This window comes from Somniosus microcephalus, chromosome 5 (genome assembly GCF_052327205.1).
Source record: "Somniosus microcephalus isolate GS21.2 chromosome 5, FLI_Smic_1.0, whole genome shotgun sequence".
Classification (NCBI taxonomy): Eukaryota; Metazoa; Chordata; class Chondrichthyes; order Squaliformes; family Somniosidae; genus Somniosus; species Somniosus microcephalus.
The window spans coordinates 298,795,719-298,814,611 of record NC_140991.1 but is presented as its reverse complement, the minus strand read 5'-3'; the positions used below and the strand labels follow the sequence as shown (position 1 = coordinate 298,814,611).

The 18,893-nt window shown below is 41.1% G+C and overlaps 1 protein-coding gene across 7 annotated transcripts in view; it reads right to left on the bottom strand.

The window, feature by feature from the left end:
• Positions 1-18,893, bottom strand: part of LOC147117853 (serine/threonine-protein kinase PRP4 homolog) — a 52,810-nt gene that overhangs the window by 19,850 nt on the left and 14,067 nt on the right. For all 7 annotated transcript variants that reach the window (XR_015078543.1, XR_015078547.1, XR_015078546.1 and 4 more), the window contains exons 3-8: positions 17,426-17,596; positions 13,553-13,714; positions 11,404-11,485; positions 9,674-9,884; positions 5,064-5,137; positions 2,336-2,426 (exon numbers count right to left, since the gene is read on the bottom strand). Coding sequence is in view for 1 of the 7 variants with exons in the window: in XM_085989225.1 (XP_085845351.1) it covers positions 2,336-2,426; positions 5,064-5,137; positions 9,674-9,884; positions 11,404-11,485; positions 13,553-13,714; positions 17,426-17,596 (791 nt within the window). In the remaining 6 variants the exon portion in view is untranslated. The remainder of the gene's footprint in view (positions 1-2,335; positions 2,427-5,063; positions 5,138-9,673; positions 9,885-11,403; positions 11,486-13,552; positions 13,715-17,425; positions 17,597-18,893) is intronic.

Here is an 18,893-nt window from a genome sequence, read left to right as displayed (position 1 = left end):
TAGTTAAATGACAGATTCTAATGTTTTTCTTGAAACAACCTTCCATTTGTCAAAAGATCTTGAGCCAAAAGAACAAAAAGGCTTCAGAGTGGAGAAACATTTTTGCTTCAGTTTTCAGTTACAATGGATATGACACCAGAGGTACAGGGAAAACGAGAGATCGAAGGAGGAGGAGAAACTCACACTGATTAGTATAAACATAAAAACAGTCATGGATGTTTTAATAGGAATAAAGCCAGAAAAATACTTAGGCCCAGAAAGTTTGCATCAAGTTATTAAAAGAAACAATCAAAGAATGGGTATGCATTCGTCATTATCTTTCAAAAGACTATGAATTCAGGGATAAGGCCAGAGGATGAGAAGGTAGCAAACATTATAGCTTTATTCAAAAAGGGAAGGAGGGACAAATTAACTACGTACCAGCAAGTTTAATGTTAGTAGGAGGAAAATTATTAGAAGACATTGTCAGAAACTGAATAAGTATACATTTAAAAAGTAAAAACTGCTAAGGACAGGGCGGGGGCAGCATGATTTTATGACAGGCAGGTCATGTCAAATTAACCCAGTAGCGTTCTTTAATGGTTACTTCAGATGATAGTACAAGTTCATCGATGTCACATACATGGATTCTCAGAAGGTATTTGAACAGTTCCGCACAAGAGATTTATGTAGGACACCTGGACTGGAGGCAAACTTGTGGTATAACGAAGGAATTGATTGGGAGCTGTGGGGCAGCAAAGTTGGGATGCAAGTAACGTTGTCAGATTGACAGGAAGTAACATGTTGCGTTCTCCCACAATCAGCGCTAATGGCCTCAGCTTTTCACCGAGTGAGCGGAATGACAGCAGGTGCAGTTTAACAAGTTAGGAGGCAGCACACCCTGGACACAAGAATGGCAGATAGGGCTACGAAGGTTAATTCCACAATCCTGCATTCCAAGTGAGGGGCCACGCTCAAAGGCAGATTGTAGCCCCTATTCTCAAAGTCTCCTCAGAGTCTACCCAGAGGGGTAGATAAACTATGGATCCAAGTGCATAAATTAAAAAGCTGGCTCATGGGTTATCAAAAAAGTCTAATGGCATGTTGTGGGTGAAGAATGTGAAACACACAACCCTTGAAGACCATGGATGCAGATTAATGAAAGTATTCAGAAGGAAGAGAGATACTTGGGAAACATTAACAGTAATGGAGAGGCCAGAACAATGCAGTTAAAAGATAAAGGAGCTAACAATGGTGGAGCAGGTTGTGTGAGCTGAATTGCCAACACCTGCTCCTATGACCAACTGAAAGAGAAGCTGGTACCAAAAATACAACCGTTATGGCTGCAAACTGAACTGGCTACCAATTCACAAAGCAGGAAAGCAGCATTAAGGAGTTTTCCTACTGGAATAGCAACACCGAGACACTCCTGCAGACTAGAGAAAAAGATCCGCCCTCAGTTTTGAGGCCATGACGAGCTCACAGCATAAAAACAGGGGAAGATTGCAAGGCTACAGTGAGCATAGCCCTTGGTACATCATCGTGCAATAAGGGAAACTTGTACAATCGACTCGATCTAAATTTATGTAGAGGATAAAACATTGAAGAATGAAAAGTTTACAAGAATACAATAGAGTTCCTTCTGAATATGTGGAGGCAGAGTAATGAGAGCGCGACTCTGTATGTAACCAACGCTAGCCTGGGAATGCTCGATCCTGACAAGTGAATCGTAAAAGTGGAAGGGTTTCAGTCCTCAGCAGTGGCAATCCCGATAAACATTATACCATAATTCTTACTATTACAAAAAATAATTTTACACTGGAGATTAAGATGTTCTGAATATATATGGATATATCTGGATAATTTTGCTCAATTAGAAAAAAGTTACCAGATTAATCACATAGCTAGCTTTCTAAACAGCTGTATTTTAGAATACAACAGATCAAATGGAAAGAATTTCCATTTATACAGTCCCTTTTATGATCTCAGGATGTCCCAAAGCTCTTTACATTCAAAAGTACTTAATTGACTGTAGTCACTGCTGTAATGTAGGGAAACAAAACAGCAATGAAATAAATGAACAGATAATCTGCTTTAGTAATATTGTTTGAGGGATAAGTATTGGCCAGAACACCAGGAGAACTCTCCTGCTCTTCAGATACTTTTTACCCCCATTTAAGAGGGCAGACGAGGCCTCTGTTTACATCTCATCTGAAAGTTAGCACCTCCACTCAGTACGGTGATGAAGTGACAGCCTAGATTATGTGGTTGAGGAAGAGGATACATTATTTTATTAAGCCCTCCTAGCTCACTTCGATACTTATAGGAGATGGGGAAAAAATGTTCGAATACTCACGATAGTAGCCTTCTGCGTCAGTCCAGTTATCCCTGAGATTGGGATTTTCTTTGAAATCTTTTCCAAATCCAGCAGCTCTCAGGTGAGCACTCTGGAAATAAACATATATACTTTAGATTTCAAGGTGTTATTGATCATTTATACTTCCAAGTAGGTACAGCGGAGACTCGTGAAATCAATCAATCTCTCTCTCTGAGAATGAATTAGCCTATAATACAAGATGAAATTGATAAGCACTTTGAGAAACACAATATTCAGAGCCAAGTCAGCACAGATTTCTAAAAGGCATGTTATCTTTAACCAATCGCACAGAATTCTTTGTAGAAACAGCGAGGACAAAGGAAAAACAGTGGATTTTCAAAAGCTGTTGTACAATACCACGTGAAAAAACCTATGGCATAGATAATGCCAAGTAAAATTAAGGGTAATAAGGTCACAGCTTGTTGCAGGCAGAATGAAAGGCTATGGGTAAAGATGGAAAGATGTAGCGAGGGGGGGGGGGGGGGAAGAAATCGGTGTTGGGGCTGCTATATACATAAATATTAAAACAGAGAAATTGCTCATTTGGCCCATCAAATGTTTTTTCTCTACGAGTTACTCAGTGTAATCTCACTCGCCTACTTGCATCCTCTTTTTAAGCAACTATCTAATTCCTTTTCAACAGAATTATCAACATTGTTTTCAAAATATTTGAGGCAGGAAATTGCACATTCGAACCATCCCTTTTAAAACCATCTCGAATCAGTGATTAAATTTGTGCCCTATTGTTACCAGTTTGACAATCACTGCAAACAATCCGTCAATATTTATCTGATCATAAATTTCCATAATTCTTGAAGGCCTTATCAGGCCACCCCCTCAAACTTTTCAGCTCTAGTAGAAAAAAAAGCTAGACTCTCAATTCTCTCTTCATAATTAAAATCCCTTATCTCTGGTAACATCCTAAGGAATCTATGCTGCAACTCTTCCAATACTTGTACCTTTCCTGTAGCAGGGTGTCCAAAACTTCTCACAACCCCCAACAGTAGTCTATGGTTCTCCACAGGTTCAACATCATCTCCTTGCTTTTGTATTCGATGCCTCCAGATGCAAAACTAACAATTCTGTTTGCTTTTCTTACGGCCTTATCCACTTCTGCGGTCACTTTTAATGACCCATGTATCTGCACATCAAGGTCCATCTGCACCACTACTCCACTTAAAATCTTGTCATTTAAGGTGTATTTGCTCTCCCCTATTCTTATTTCCAAAATGTATTACTTTTATTTTTTTATATTGAATTACATCTGCCACATATATGCTCTTCCTGCAAGCTTCTCTACATCCCCATGTCAAAATTTGCCATACTTCTAATTTGATGACCCTGCCGTGCATAATGACAAAGACTTTTTGTGGGCGCCCGCGGAAACTGCTTGGGCATTGAATTTTGTTGGGAATAATTTAGAGGTAGTGACAGGAATCAGTTATTCATGAAAGAAAGACTTATGAAATAATACTGAGCGGCCTATGGGTGGCGCTGTCCAAGGAGAGTATAAATACTCTGGCACGGGCCCAGCTTGCGCAGGACATTCTTAACAGGAACTAGTGAAGGACACAACTAGACCTCCATGTTGTAAAACAGTTGATTAAAGCTTTGTTTAACACTTAGACCAAGTGCCTAGTAGTTTTCTTACGTCAGGTAGCGTATTTAGGTCCGAGTTAGGGATACAGATAGAATCAAGAAATGCAAGTGCTAGTGGCAGTTTTATACCACTGGAAATAAGGCAGTTCTGAAACTCCCACTTGGGACAGAAATAGTGGCTATATGGCACTGTATAAGAAGTTACCAAACTGCAGATCAGTTTTTACATTAGAGTTCAATAATGTAATATTAGACATTAGATACTCTGGGATACACCTGAAAGCAAGTTAATTTAACACACTGTAATGCAAGAAACATTAATTTGTTTCTCTTTCAATTTTGTGTGTTATTTTGGCAGTTAACTAGAATCAACAGGATTGGGCTGTATTTATTATCGACAATGAAAATATCGTGCGAGTGGGGTGCAAGCAAAGGATGGACTTAAAAAATAGAAAATTAAAATATAATTTTACTCCAGAGCTTCAAGATTTTGCTTCAAAAGATTAGGTGTGTCCACCCCTGAAAGCAGAGCATTGGAAAGACAGAAATCACAATAGGGCAAGAGATTTAAAGAGGAAAGCCAAGAGGCAAATACAAAGATAGAACACCACATTTTTGGGAACACACAAAAACGAAGTCAGTTACAAGCTCAAAGACTTCTGATTTTGTATGCTCTTGCTCTATAATTTGGAAATGGAATATTCTCTTGACACTCCAAACTGAAAACACGATATATATGTACTAGCTTATTAACTAATAAACCACAATTGCAAGGCTTGCTGCAGTGGACGCAATCTAAGATTAGGTAGTAAGGAAGCCTTAAAGCTTCAACTGTGGTACTTAAATTTGAATCAAGATGGTCAGGTTGGAAATGACAATGTAAACCTCAAAGCTTCTGTTCAACAAAGTCTTTAAAGGATATATATTTGAAGCAATAAAACACCAAAAGACGAGTTTTGATACACAAGCTATTAAGTTAAACAAAAAAGAGTTAATATTTATAATTTACAAATCAGAAAAAACACAAGGCGAGTTGGAGATGACTTGAACACACAGCCTTTGGCACCACGTGACTTTTTTAAAAAAAAGCGAGGTAGAGCATACATACATCAAAATAGGCAGCAAACATGTCATCAGATTCTGTAAACATATCTGGAACTGTTGGCTTTTTTAGAGCAGCTCCTGTAAATAAAAATACTTAATTTCACTCAACACTGTCCAGAACTTCAAATACAAATCTAACATTGCAAATAGGCTCAATTCACTGTTCGACACAGGAAAAAGAGCCAACTGCGCATTTAAAGCATTAGGAAGAAACCACTCTCTCGACGCCCCCCCCCCAAAAAAAACCCAACATTTGTCATATTGTAAAATCAATTTGTTGGAAACCACTGTATTCAAACTTGAAAAGGGAGTTGGAGGCAAACTACAAGTGCAAGAACCATGAAAAGTTTCAATGTCTTTAAACCAAAATTTGTGCAGTGACTATTGTGATTTTTATTCAAACTTCATTAATGTTGGAATAGTGATAGGAATGTTTAGTTCCAGTGGTGAATGTCTGCTTGATCCAAAGCGACAACTGCGGCTTGGACAGGGAAGGAGAGGTTTTCACCGAGTCTATATGGGTGGACTGTTCCAACATAACTGCTTTGCTGATGCTTCTTGAAGATATCCAGCACAGTTTTCACCCAGTCACCAAGTGCTTGCTGTAGACAACAGCAGCTTCATTAACCTCCTTAGTGAACACTGGATATCCTGATAATCTACATCCTAGGGTACTTAAGGAAGTGGCCCTAAAATAGCAGATGCATTGCTGGTCATCTTCCAAAATTCTATAGACTCTAGAACAGTTCCCATGGATTGGAGGGTAGCTAATGTTACCCCACTGTCAAAAAAGGTGGCAGAGAGAAAACGGGGAATTACAGACCGGTAAGCCAGACATCGGTAGTGGTGAAAATGCTAGAGTCCATTATAAAAGATGTAATAGCAGAGCACTTGGAAAACAGTGACAGGATCGGACAAAGTCAACATGGATTTACAAAAGGTAAATTGTGCTCGACTAATCTACTGGAATTTTTTGAGGATGTAACTGGTAGAATAGATAAGGGAGAACCAGTGGATGTGGTGTATTTGGACTTTCAGAAGGCTTTCGATAAGGTCCCGCATAAGAGATTAGCGTGTAAAGTTAAGGCACATGGGATTGGGGGCAAGGTACTGACTTGGATAGAGAACTGGTTGGCAGACAGGAAGCAAAGAGTTGGAATAAACGGGTCTTTTTCCGAGTGGCAGGCAGTGACTAGTGGGATCGGTCCTAGGACCCCAGCTATTCACAATATATATTAATGATCTAGACGAGGGAACTAGATGTAATATCTCCAAGTTTGCAGACGACACAAAGCTGGGTGGGCGTGTGTGCTGTGAGGAGGATGCCGTGAAACTCCAGTATGATTTGGACAGGTTGGGTGATTATACTGCATCTGCCATGCATATGCCCAATGTGGATAAATGCGAGGTTATCCACTTTGGTGGCAAAAACAGGAAGGCAGATTATTATCTGAACGGCAATAGATTGGGAGAAGGGGAAGTGCAACGAGACATGGGTGTCCTTGTGCACCAGTCGCTGAAGGTAAGCATGCAGGTGCAGCAGGCAAATGGTATGTTGGCCTTCATAGCGAGAGGATTCGAGTACAGGAGCAAGTATGTCTTGCTGCAGTTGTACAGGGCCTTGGTGTGACCACACCTTGAGTATTGTGTGCAGTTTTGGTCGCCTTATCGCTGAGGAAGGATGTTCTTGCCATGGAGGGAGTGCAGCGAAGATTCACCAGACTGATACCTGGGATGGCAGGAATGACGTATAAGGAGAGATTGGGTCGATTGGGCTTATACCCGCTGGAGTTTAGAAGAATGAGAGGGGATCTCATTGAAACTTATAAAATTCTAACAGGGCTAGACAGACTAGATGCAGGAAGGATGTTCCTGATGGCAGGGGAGTCCAGAACCAGGGGCCACAGTCTAAAGATAAGGGGTAAGCCATTTAGGACAGAGATGAGGAGGAATTTCTTCACCTAGAGAGCAGTGAACCTGTGGAATTCTCTACCACAGAAGGCAGTTGAGGCCAATTCATTAAATATATTCAAGAAGGAGTTAGATATATTTCTTAAGGCTAAAGGGATCAAGGGATATGGGGAGAAGGCAGGGACAGGGTACTGAGTTTGGATGATCAGCCATGATCTCATTGAATGGCGGAGCAGGCTTGAGGGGCCAAATGGCCTATTCCTGCTCCTATCTTCTATGTTTCTATCCTCAGCTAAGCTATGCGGCACAAGGTAATGCACTAGATAGCCATCCTGGCCCTTCATCAAGGGCATCTATGACTGACTACTAAACTAATTTTGCTGTTTGGCTGGTGATGTCCACATTAGTCTGTACCTAGTAATGGTCTTGGGTAGTAGCCAAGTCACCTTGGTGAAATATCTGTACAAGCCTAACTTGCTAGGTTTTATTGGAAGCCACATGCAGGTGGGGCATCTCGTGAATAAAGCCTCTCACGCAACTTTCGCAGTTTTGTTCGCAGATGAAACTGAGCTTTCTCTTAGATGAAGAACTTCTTGTACACAGGATAAGCAAGTCAGTAGAGAGCTGTAAAACAGGAACCTTTCAGCTACTTGAGGCACATGGCACAGTCTGTTTAGCTTAAATGTCTTTGAGGATGCTTGGGACCTTCACTGGGGACAAGAAAGAGCGGTAGGAGGGAGAGGAAACAATGCAAACACATGCCTTGCAGAAATATCTACTAGGTTGCCAGACTTGAGGCAGAACCCTGAAGGTAGGATGAAACCTCTAACTACTACTGGAGGAATGAAGAAGACCCCTACAATGTCTTCTTCACACTAGTCCCATGAACTGACTCAGAATATGGCTTTACTGATGCATCCTTATGGAAGTGGTCCCCATCTACACTGGATAGGATTCCATGCTGAGCTGCAGCCCCAGATCTCTGTGCCATGATGATTCAAGCATGCACAGTCCGGTGGCCAAGATCGCCTTCCAGAGGAAATAGTCATGTCATGCACTTCTGCTGAGTTGTGAACTGGATTCACCCTATAAAATCACTCGATGATGGAAGGTAGACATCATGGGAATCAGTTGCTTAAAAAAGGTCTATGGCACTTCAAACACATTTTAAACCCAGAAATGACCAGCTTCTGCACTGGAGGTCAACCCAATTAACTTATTAGCCCTTGGTAGGCTGCAAATCAAAATATCATGAAAATGACAGAACTACAAATTAAACTCAAATGATTCAAAATGCTATTAAACTTTTTTGCACAGGAAGACCACAGGAAAGGATAGGATATAAAATGTAACACCTGTCCTTATACCTCCCCCCTTCCCACTGTCCAGGGCCCCAAACACCCCTTCCAGGTGAAACAGCGATTTACTTGTACTTCTTGCAATCTAGTATACTGTATTCGCTGCTCACGATGCGGTCTCCTCTACATTGGGCAGACCAAACGCAAATTGGGTGACCGCTTTGCGGAACACCTCCGTTCAGTCCGTAAGGGTGACCCCGAGCTTCCGGTCGCCTGTCATTTTAATTCACCGCCCCATTCCCACTCGGACCTCACCGCCCTCGGGCTCTTGCATTGTTCCACGGAAGCTCAACGTAAACTCGAGGAACAGCACCTCATCTTCCGATTAGGTACTTTACAGCCTTCCGGATTCAACATCGAGTTCAACAATTTCAGATCATAACCTCGGCCCCGATTACATTTTTACTTATATATTTTATCCACCCCTTTGTTTTGGTTTTTCCCTTCCCACCCGCCTTTCTTTTTTTCCTCTCTCCCACATGGCAGCTGTCTCCCATTCTGCCAGCACATTTCACACCTAATCTAGAGCCGTCTTTTGTCTCCACTAGTCCTATCACCATCTCGTCTCTTTTTGAATACCTCTTAATGTCTCTTCTCTTTTGTTCTCTCCCAGCCTGGCCTCTTAATCTATTTCATTTCCTGTGCCTCTTTAGTCTTGACAAAGGGTTCACCCGAAACGTTGACTCTAATTTCTCTCCACGGATGTTGCCTGGCCTGCTGAGTTTTTCCAGCATTTTCTGTGGTTATTAAGGATATAAAACTGTTCACCGTTAATAACCAAAAATGTTTTTGGGTCGAAACTTTGATTCCCAGTCTGTACTGAGCTAGCTGATCTCAGCCAGGGTGGCAGCTGGGGAATTATTGTCTCAGTACCCCTAGACTGGGGAGCAGAAAATTAGCCTGGGTTCCACACTTGATCACTAACTAACAACACTTGCTGAAAGGGAGTGTACAAACATCAGCCGAGGACAGAATTGGGCTTGGCTGGATACCCCCACAGTATAACAGCCCGTTAACACTCGCTGTCTAGGCTCAGACTTGAAGTGTAGCCATTCAGGCGAGGTACTAAACGGTGCTTGGCTCCCATGGAACTGTACCTCTGCAAGAAGCCAACAGCTTTAGGAGTGGAGGAGAGAAGAGGAGAGGTGGGGGGGGGGGGGGGGAGAATAATTCATTAAGTGGCAGCTTAATTTTTGACAATGGGAGCAACAGAATTAAGAATGCAACTTAAATTTCAACCTCAAAGTGGAGCTGGGAAGATCATATGACTAAAGGAGGGCAACATTCAGACCCCCAAAGAGAAGTGATACTGCAAACCCAATCCATGCACATTTCTGAATCGCACCTTCTTTTTGCTCGAGTGCCATGAGGTTGCGTTTGGCATTCACAGAAGCCTCAAATGTATCAACGTTTTCCCTTTCGTACTCCTTGACATCAGCTGCAGCTCGCTCAAAAATGTCATCCGGAGAAGGAGAGCGGCTTCTAGCGCTGCTCTGAGGACTGTTTGGTTCAGACAATCCAGACATGTTGCTGTCTTCATTTGGGTTTCTATATTTCTACAATATAAGAGAAATTAGTTTCAGTTCAACCCCTTAACTTTTATAAATGTTACCCCGCATCCTTGGTTCTTATTCTTTAAGATTATGCCTTAGCAGCAAAGGGAGAGACTAGCAAAACTAGTATATGTGACTAATGAAAAGAATTGCTTAGAATCTCATCATACAAAAAACATGTATAGTCTGTGGATGCAACTTACATTACTGTTGTACAAGATAATTAAATTCATATAGACATACAATATAATTAATGTCACAACTTAGAAATTTGTGAGCAAACTTTACCAACTTAACACTATTTCATAAAAATGTCACAATGAAGCAACACAAGTTGATAAGGCTGTAAAGAGTGCAAAGTACTCTGGTTCATTTCTAGAGGAAAAGAATACAAACGCAGGGAGGTAATGTTTAATTTATACAAGTCCTCAGTTAAACCACGCTTGGGAGTACTATGTGCAGTTCTGTCTCCATTAAAAAAAAAAGGATATTAAAGGACTTGAGAAAATGCAGAAAAGTGTCACAAGGTTGTCATCAGGATTGAGAGGATATAACTATCAGGAAAGATTAAGCAGTTGGGGGTCTTTTCTCTGAACAGAGACCAAGCGAGATCTGATAGAACTCTTTAAAATGATGACGGGATTTGATTAGGGTACATATGGAGAAACTGTTTCCACTTGTGTGGGAAATATAGAAACCCAAATGAAATATAGAAACCCAATAAATACGTGGGGTTACAGGGATAGGGTGGGATATGTGTTGGTGTAGGGGTTACGGGGATCGGGTGGGATATGTGTCGGTGCAGGCTCGAAGGGCCGAAATGGCCTCTATCTGCACTGTGGGGTTTCTGTGATAACGATAAGATAGCCACTAACAAATCAAATAAAGAATTTAGGAGGAATTTATTTACACGAAGAGTGCCAAGAATGTAAGACTCGCTGCCACATGGAGTGGTTGAAGCAGACAGCAGTGATGCAGTTAAGGGGAGCATTAATTCATACATGATGGAGAAGGGAATAGAGGGAAATGAGGACAGGATGGGACGAGGTCATTAGAGTGGGAGGAGGCTCATCTGGAGTATAAACACCAGCATAGACCAGTTGGGCCGAATAGCCTGTTTATGTGCTGTAGATTCAATGTAATTTTGAAAGAATGGCATTCAAATGAAAATGTTAATAATCCCTTCCCCCCACACCCAAAAAGTCAGACCATTGACATCTTCACAAATGCATAGCTCACATCAGCCACCTAAGGATTTAACAGAACAAGCTGTGACAGAAAGACACGAGTACATGTGCCATCTGTTTCTAGCATTTAGAATTATGGAGCAATACAACAAAGAAAAAGCTTAAGAGACAAGAGGAGCTACTTGAGATAGCATGTTATTACAACATTAACACAGGCATTAACTTTTATTAAATCCCTTGCTTTTTTGAGTTTCATTCACTATTTCTAAACACCATGATCAGATAATTGAGATCTTTTCCATTTCAAAGCTAGAGTCTAAAGCCTGAAACCATACCTGAACAATTGCCAATCTCTGTTCACGCCTTTGTTGGATAACGGCTTCTTCATCTTCCTCCTCTACATCAAAATCCTCTAGACTAGATTTTAAAAAAACATAAAATTTAATATTACACATCACAAACCGAACAAGTTTAACCCTGGGTAAAGAACTTCCTCCTGAATTCCCCATTAGATTTATTGGTGACTATCTTATATTCATGGCAGCCCCCCCAGTTTTGGACTCCCCTCAAGTTGAAACATTTTCTCTACGTCTACCCAGTCAAACCCTTTCATAATCTTAAAGACCTCTATCACGGCACCCCTCAGCCTTCTCTTTTCTAGAGTAAAGAGCCCCAGTCTGTTCAGTCTTTCCTGATGGGTGTAACCGCTCAGTTCTGGTATCATACTTGCAAATCTTTTTTGCACCTTCCCCAGTGTCTCTATATCCTTTTTAGAATACGGAGACCAGAACTGTGCACAGTACTCCAAGTGTGGTCTAACCAAGGTTCTGTATAAGTTTAACAACCTCTCTGCTTTTCAATTCTATCCCACTATAGAATCATAGAAATTTACAGCACAGGAGGCCATTCGGCCCATCGTGTCTGTACCGGTTGAATAAACAAACCCCAGCGCTGTGTTTGCTTTTTTTATGGCCTTATTAACCTGTGTCACAACTTTGTGATTTGTGTATTTGAACCCCTAGATCCCTTTGCTCCTCTACCCCATTTAGACTTATTTTCCCAAGGAGTAGGTGGCCTCCTCATTCTTCCTACCAAAATGCACCACCTCACTTATCTGTATTGAAATTCATTTGCCAATTTCATGCCCATTCTGCAAGTTTATTAATGTCTTCCTCAGTACTGACTATACCTCCCAATTTGGCATCATCTGCAAATTTTGAAATGGTACTTCTGATTCCAAGTCCAAATAGTTTTTGTAAATTGTGAACAGTGGTCCCAGCACGGATCCTTGTGGAACACCACCTCCTACCTTTTGCCAGTCTGAGTAGCTACCCTTAACCCCTACTCTGTATTGCAGCCAGCTTGCTATCCATTCTGCTACTTGTGCATGACTCCACAACTCGACCTTAGTCGTGAATCTACTATGTGGTACTTTATCGAAATCCAAAATATATTACATCTACAGGAAACTTTGTGCTGTCCGGCACCGAGTTGTTGCTGTTAGATCAAAACTGTTGGACAAACCAGCACTAATGTTGAAACAGAGATTTTGAGCTCCGTATCTGGCAACAAACCCTGTTGCTTAGCAACAGCTTCTAAACAGTCGGCCGTACCTTGCAAGCGTCTCTGTAGCTTAGCAACAGCTTCAGCGAGACCTTGCAGAGCTTGACTGTTGAGAAAAAAGCAACGAAAAGAAAAAAAACCTAACGAAACGGCTCCTGATTTTTGCCGGTGGCTCGAGCTTGCCGGACATTTAGCCTCCGGATAATACAAAGTTTCCTGTACTACATTACACTTGTCTACTGTTGTTTCTTCAAAGAATTCAGTAAGGTTGGTCAAGCATGACCTTCCCCTTTTTAAATCCCTGCTGACTATTCTTTACTATATAAACTAAAGAAAGCCGTTAACCAGGTAGGCACTGCAACAATAATCAAAAAGGACACAATAGTACACTACAAACAGAAAATCTAATTTAGTCACAAAATCTTAGTTCTCATTCCATTTAAATGAAATTGACAGGAGGAAAGGCCCAATTTTACCACCATTTGCCAACACTTATTTTGTGATTTGCGACTTTAAAATTCTCACCCACCACTGTTTCTTGACTTGCAATAGCCTGTATAATGAATGTGAACACTTCTGTTTCTTTTACTTAAAAAGGGGAAATATATGGTATAGTACTCTTCCGCCATTCCAAGTGGTGAATTTTGGGGGGGGGTGGGGGGGAAGAAGACGAAAAATCTTATGTCAGTGTAAAGTACATTTAGTCCTCCACTGCAAATATGAATATGCTGTGTAACTGACCAGTGGTGACATTTCCCAACTCAGACACCTTTGTTCAACTCGGACTACTCTCTATGGAGCTGCCTGCTGATAGGTCTCGTACAGCTCCTTACTAAAAGGTTTGAAAACCTCACATCTCCTCTTATATACTTTTATAGTGTGTTCTCTTATCGCAGAGCATTTTTAAACAAAGAATCTTACTTTTCGTCAGAAGATTCCTGTTCAACTTTCATGCCTTCAGAAAGACTGCCTTTAAATTTGTCTTCTTTGTCTCTGCTTCCACTTCTACGTCTACGTCGACCTCGTGACCTGGATCGCCTTCTGCGAGATCTACTTCTCCGATTCCAGTCTCTATCCAGAGACCTGTGGGAGAAAAGAATGGATGAAGGAGGAGGTGTGCTAACTTTCTCTCTTTGTAAGTCACTAAAATACGTAGCATGGAATCCCAGAGGCCACATATAAAAACAATTATAACACCAAGTTCAAGAAGTACTGCATGTTAAAATACACAAGTTTTCTAATTAAACAAATACGGCATATAGCACAAATTTTTGCAACACAAAACTAAAATCCCAAGAGGAGCAGTGTAAAGGTCATTAACTTTGCTGCTCCCTGATTTTTTTTGTCCATTACTGATTTGCACTCTGTTCTCCATCTCCAATGGATTATTCTTCTCCTCCGCGCTGGTTTTCAAGTTGTACTTTTTCCACTGTTAGGTTTGGCTTCTTGAATGTCACAGATATGGAGGATTGGAAAAAGTGTGCTACCACATCGGTGAAAAGGAGATGCTACGTCCCTGGTTGTTTAGATCCTAAAATTGAGGAAGCCAAACCTAATTGTGGAAGAAATATAGTTGAAGTGTACAAGTAGAAAATGTGATCGAGGACCAGCGAGTCACGGGCTGAATAACTGCAGCTTGCGAGCTGGATATAATCCACGGGCCTTAATTTGGACATGTCACAGATACAGAAATAGAGGTGCGAAAATTCACTTCCCTTGTAGCCTAGTGTGTAAAGGCACTGCCTGGTCTAGCAGTAAGCTATATGAACCAGATGATCCTAGGTTCAATTTCCAAACTATTCCGAGTTACAGCTCTCAGTTGGGAGTCAGTTGAAATGCTGTAGGCCAACGGTGGGGGCGAAACAGAAGAGCTAGCAAAGGTTTCCACATCACCATCTTTTGGTTGAGGTAACGGAAAGAGGGACTCTCCATGTTCATGGAGAGAAGAATAGTTTTGGTTGTTTTTTTTTTTTTTTATAAATACAGCTTTGCACAATTACAGATATCTGGAAAGCTCCCTTAATGACCTAGTAAGTAAAGATATCACCCAGCCACAGAGACCAGTAAGCTCCCTGTTTGTACTCAGGGGAATATGTGAATGTTGTGTATGTATATGGCTTTCCAAAAAGCATCGGATAAGGTGCTACACAAGAACTCCTTGGTAAAATTAAGGTGCAGATTATGGAAATGTGGCAAAATGAATATGAAGTTAATTAAAGGACAGAAAACAGGGACAGGAATTTAAAGGACAAAAAACAGTAGTGGTTAATTGCTATTTTTCAGACTGGAGGACTGTGAACAAGTTTGCAGACGACACAAAGCTGGGTGGGCGTGTGTGCTGTGAGGAGGATGCAGACAAACTCCAGTATGATTTGGACAGGTTGGGTGATCAGGCAGATGCAGTATAATGTGGATAAATGCGAGGTTATCCACTTTGGTGGCAAAAACAGGAAGGCAGATTATTATCTGAACGTTCAATAGATTGGGAAAAGGGGAAGTGCAACAAGACCTTGTGCACCAGTCGCTGAAGGTAAGCATGCAGGTGCAGCAGGCGGTTAAGAAGGCAAATGGTATGTTGGCCTTCGTAGCGAGAGGGTTTGAGTACAGGAACAAGGATGTCTTGCTGCAGTTGTACAGGGCCTTGCTGAGACCACATCTTGAGTATTGTGTGCAGTTTTGGTCGCCTTATCTGAGGAAGGATGTTCTTGCCATGGAGGGAGTGCAGCGAAGATTCACCAGACTGATACCTGGGATGGCAAGAATGACGTATGGAGAGAGATTGGGTCTATTAGGCTTATATTCGCTAGAGTTTTAGAAGAAGGAGAGGGGATCTCATTGAAACTTATAAAATTCTAACAGGGATAGACAGACTAGATGCAGGATGTTCCCGATGGCGGGGGAGTCCAGAACCAGAGGTCACAGTCTAAGGATAAGGGGTAAGCCATTTAGGACTGATGAGGAGGAATTTCTTCACCCAGAGAGTGGTGAACCTGTGAAATTCTCTACCACAGAAGGCAGTTGAGGCCAATTCATTAAAATATATTCAAGAGTTAGATATATTTCTTAAGGCTAAAGGGATCAAGGGATATGGGGAGAAAGCAGGGACAGGGTACTGAATTTGGATGATCAGCCATGATCTCATTAAATGGCGGAACAGGCTCGAGGGGCCGAATGGCCTACTCCTGCTCCTATCTTCTATGTTTCTATGAGCAGTGATGTCCCCAGGGGTCAGTGTTGGGACCAATGCACCCAAGATCTAGACTTGCACATAGGAGGCATAATAATATCTCTTCTTTTTTCTTCTTAGGCAGTCCCTCGGAACCGAGGATGACTTGCTTCCACATTAAAAATGAGTTCGCAGGTGACTGATGAGTCCCATGCAGGACCTGCACAAGATGAAATATGAATATATACAGAAGTAGGGAGCATGTTTTACTGTGAAGCAGGCCGCAAATAACTTAAGGACATGTGCAAGTTAATAAATTGGACAGATAGACGGCAGATGAAATTTAATGCAGAGAATTGTGAAGTGGTATATTTTGGTAGAAATAAGGACAGGAAAGAGAAACAATTGTAAAACTTCAGAGGAAGAAAGTGATTTAGGGGTTCAGATGTACAAATCTTGAGAGAGGACAAGTTGATAAAGCTTCTATTAAAAATCATATGGGATCCTAGGTTTTATAAATAGGGACACAGAGTAAAAAGCAGAAGCAATGCTAAACCAATACAAATCTGTGGTTAGACCACAGTTAGAACCATTTGTTCAGTTTGGGTGCCCTACTTTAGGAAAGCTGTCATGGTTGTGGAAAGGTACAGAAAATATTCGAGATAATTAAGATTATACCAGGCTTTAGTTAGGAGAGACTAGAGAAATTAAAGTTAAGAGGTGATCTGATAGCAGTGTTCAAAATGATAAAGAGCTTTGATAAGGTAAAAAGGGTATAACTATTTCCACTGATGGCAAATTAGTAACTGGAGAATAAACTTATCACCAAAAGAGCACAATGGAGAGGTTAGAAGTTATTAAATACGCAGAGAGTTGTTAGGACATGGAATGCTCCACCAGAAACAGTGTTGGAAGCAGTAGTAACTTTTAAAAGGAAATTAAGCCATTATTTTTTGAAGAAATATTTAAAAAGGTATATGGAACTAAGTGGATAACACTTTCAGAGAGCTGGTGAAAGTGCCTCCACATGTAAAATTCCATGATGCCATTTTAGCAATTGGCCTGTTGCAACTTGCCTCAGCACCCAGGGTAAGGAAGGTAACCAGTTTCAGATGGGGTTGGGGAATTTGTATTAGTTTTAGGTACAATGTGTTCAGAAAACTGTCCCATACCCCATTTCCTCATTGTGCATCAGAGTAACAAGAGGTTCAAAAAAAGTTTTTAAAAAAATCTTTGATGAAAATAGGAAATCTAAAGCATCCCCTCACTATACCCCTGGAGGAACAAGGACAGTCATGAAGTAGAGTCAGAATAGAACCGGAATTCGGTTTTTGAGTTGAATACTCAACACTTCTGATCAACCAAGCTTTTATTCTGATCACTCACACAGAATTGAAAGCTTATAAGAATACAAACAAATATCAGATGAAGCATTTCAGTTCTTTTCAGCATTGATGATTAAAAAATGATTTTAAGATTTTGATCAAGGGGGAAAGAGAGAAAGAAATTAACTCAAAAACCCCAACATTCCTATGTTGCTGAATCTTGTTCTCCCACGTTAAATGTTTTCCTAATTACAATTTAACCGAAAACAGTTAACAATTTTCAGAAAAAAATGTAATATTTACCTCCTTCTAGATCGGCTTCTCCTCCTTGGAGAACGACTTCGTCTGAGGAGCGAACGAGATCTCCTCCGGATAGGAGATCTGCTGGCTCTTCTCCGTGCTGGAGACCACCGAGAGGTGCTTACATCTCTGGATCGGTCTAGCCTATTCAATGGCTCGTCTCGAGACCTGGTTCTAAAGTTGACAAACACAGGCAATACTTCAGTAACAAATGCGGGGAAAAAACCATTAAAAATAGCAACACACATTTTTCTTCAGGAGGTTCCAACACCACAATTAAACAATCTTTCGGCATTGCACATAGAATACGGGATTTATCACTCGAGGCCTCTAGCAAGCGATATGAATGCTCCAGCAAGTTATAATGGTAGAGTGGATTCTAGCTCTATCATGTTAACAGGAATCATATTAAAGTCCAATGGATTTTACAAAGCCAGGCCCTGGACAGTGGAATTTACACTTGCAGTTAAAAAGACTTGGCTTCCCCTTTCTAGAGTTCCCACAAAAAGCACAGTATAACACACCACCATTTTTTATCACTACACAATGCAACAGATGAATACTGATTTGCATGGTATGAATAGGGAACTCCTTCAGAAAAGGAGTTGCATATTCTTCCATCCTAATTTAGCATAGCACAGCGTTACTGTACGCTGAAAACATCTACATAAGGAGTCCACTCCCCTTGCAGAGCTATCTGCTGGGGTGAGAAGTGCGACAGATAATTTAAATTCTAATGGCTAGTGAAAAAGCAACACTAACAGAAAGTAAACTTCCACATGACCATATTCTGTCAGCAGGTACCATCTTTTCCTGATTCAACTCAGGGAGGGGGAACCTGTCAGGGTATCGGAGGCATAAGCTTGGTGTATTTTCAGAGAGATTTAAATGCGCTGGGGGAGTGGGCCACACAGTGGCAATTGGTGTTGAATTTAGATAAATGTAGTGTCATGCATGTTGTTCGGCCCCAACACAGAATACATGTATCATATGCAGGGAACAACGCTGAAAGAGTTGGACAGAGAAAAGATCTAGGTGTTATTGTACACAGATCACTGAAGGTTCATGACTAATGTAGAGAAACTAGCTAAAGATAACAGAGCATTGGGATGTATTAATAGAATCAGTGTAAATCAAAGGACACAATTTTGATACTATACAGATTGCTGGTTAGACTGCATCTGGAGTACTGTGCCCAGATTTAGTTCGCCCCCACATGGTGGGTGATAGTGGCCTTGGAAGAGGTCCAGAAGATAGCTACAAGAATGATTCCTAGCTTAAAGAACCTCAACTACTCAGGCAGGCTCAAGGACTGTAGTCTATTTACTTTAGAGCAGTATAGACTTAGAGGTGACCCGATAGAGGTTTATAAAGTAATTAAAGGGCTAGCTAGCATGCCTACTGATAGATTATTTCAGCTTAATAGACTGAGGAGGACCAGGGGACATGAGTTTAAACTAAGGAAGAGTAG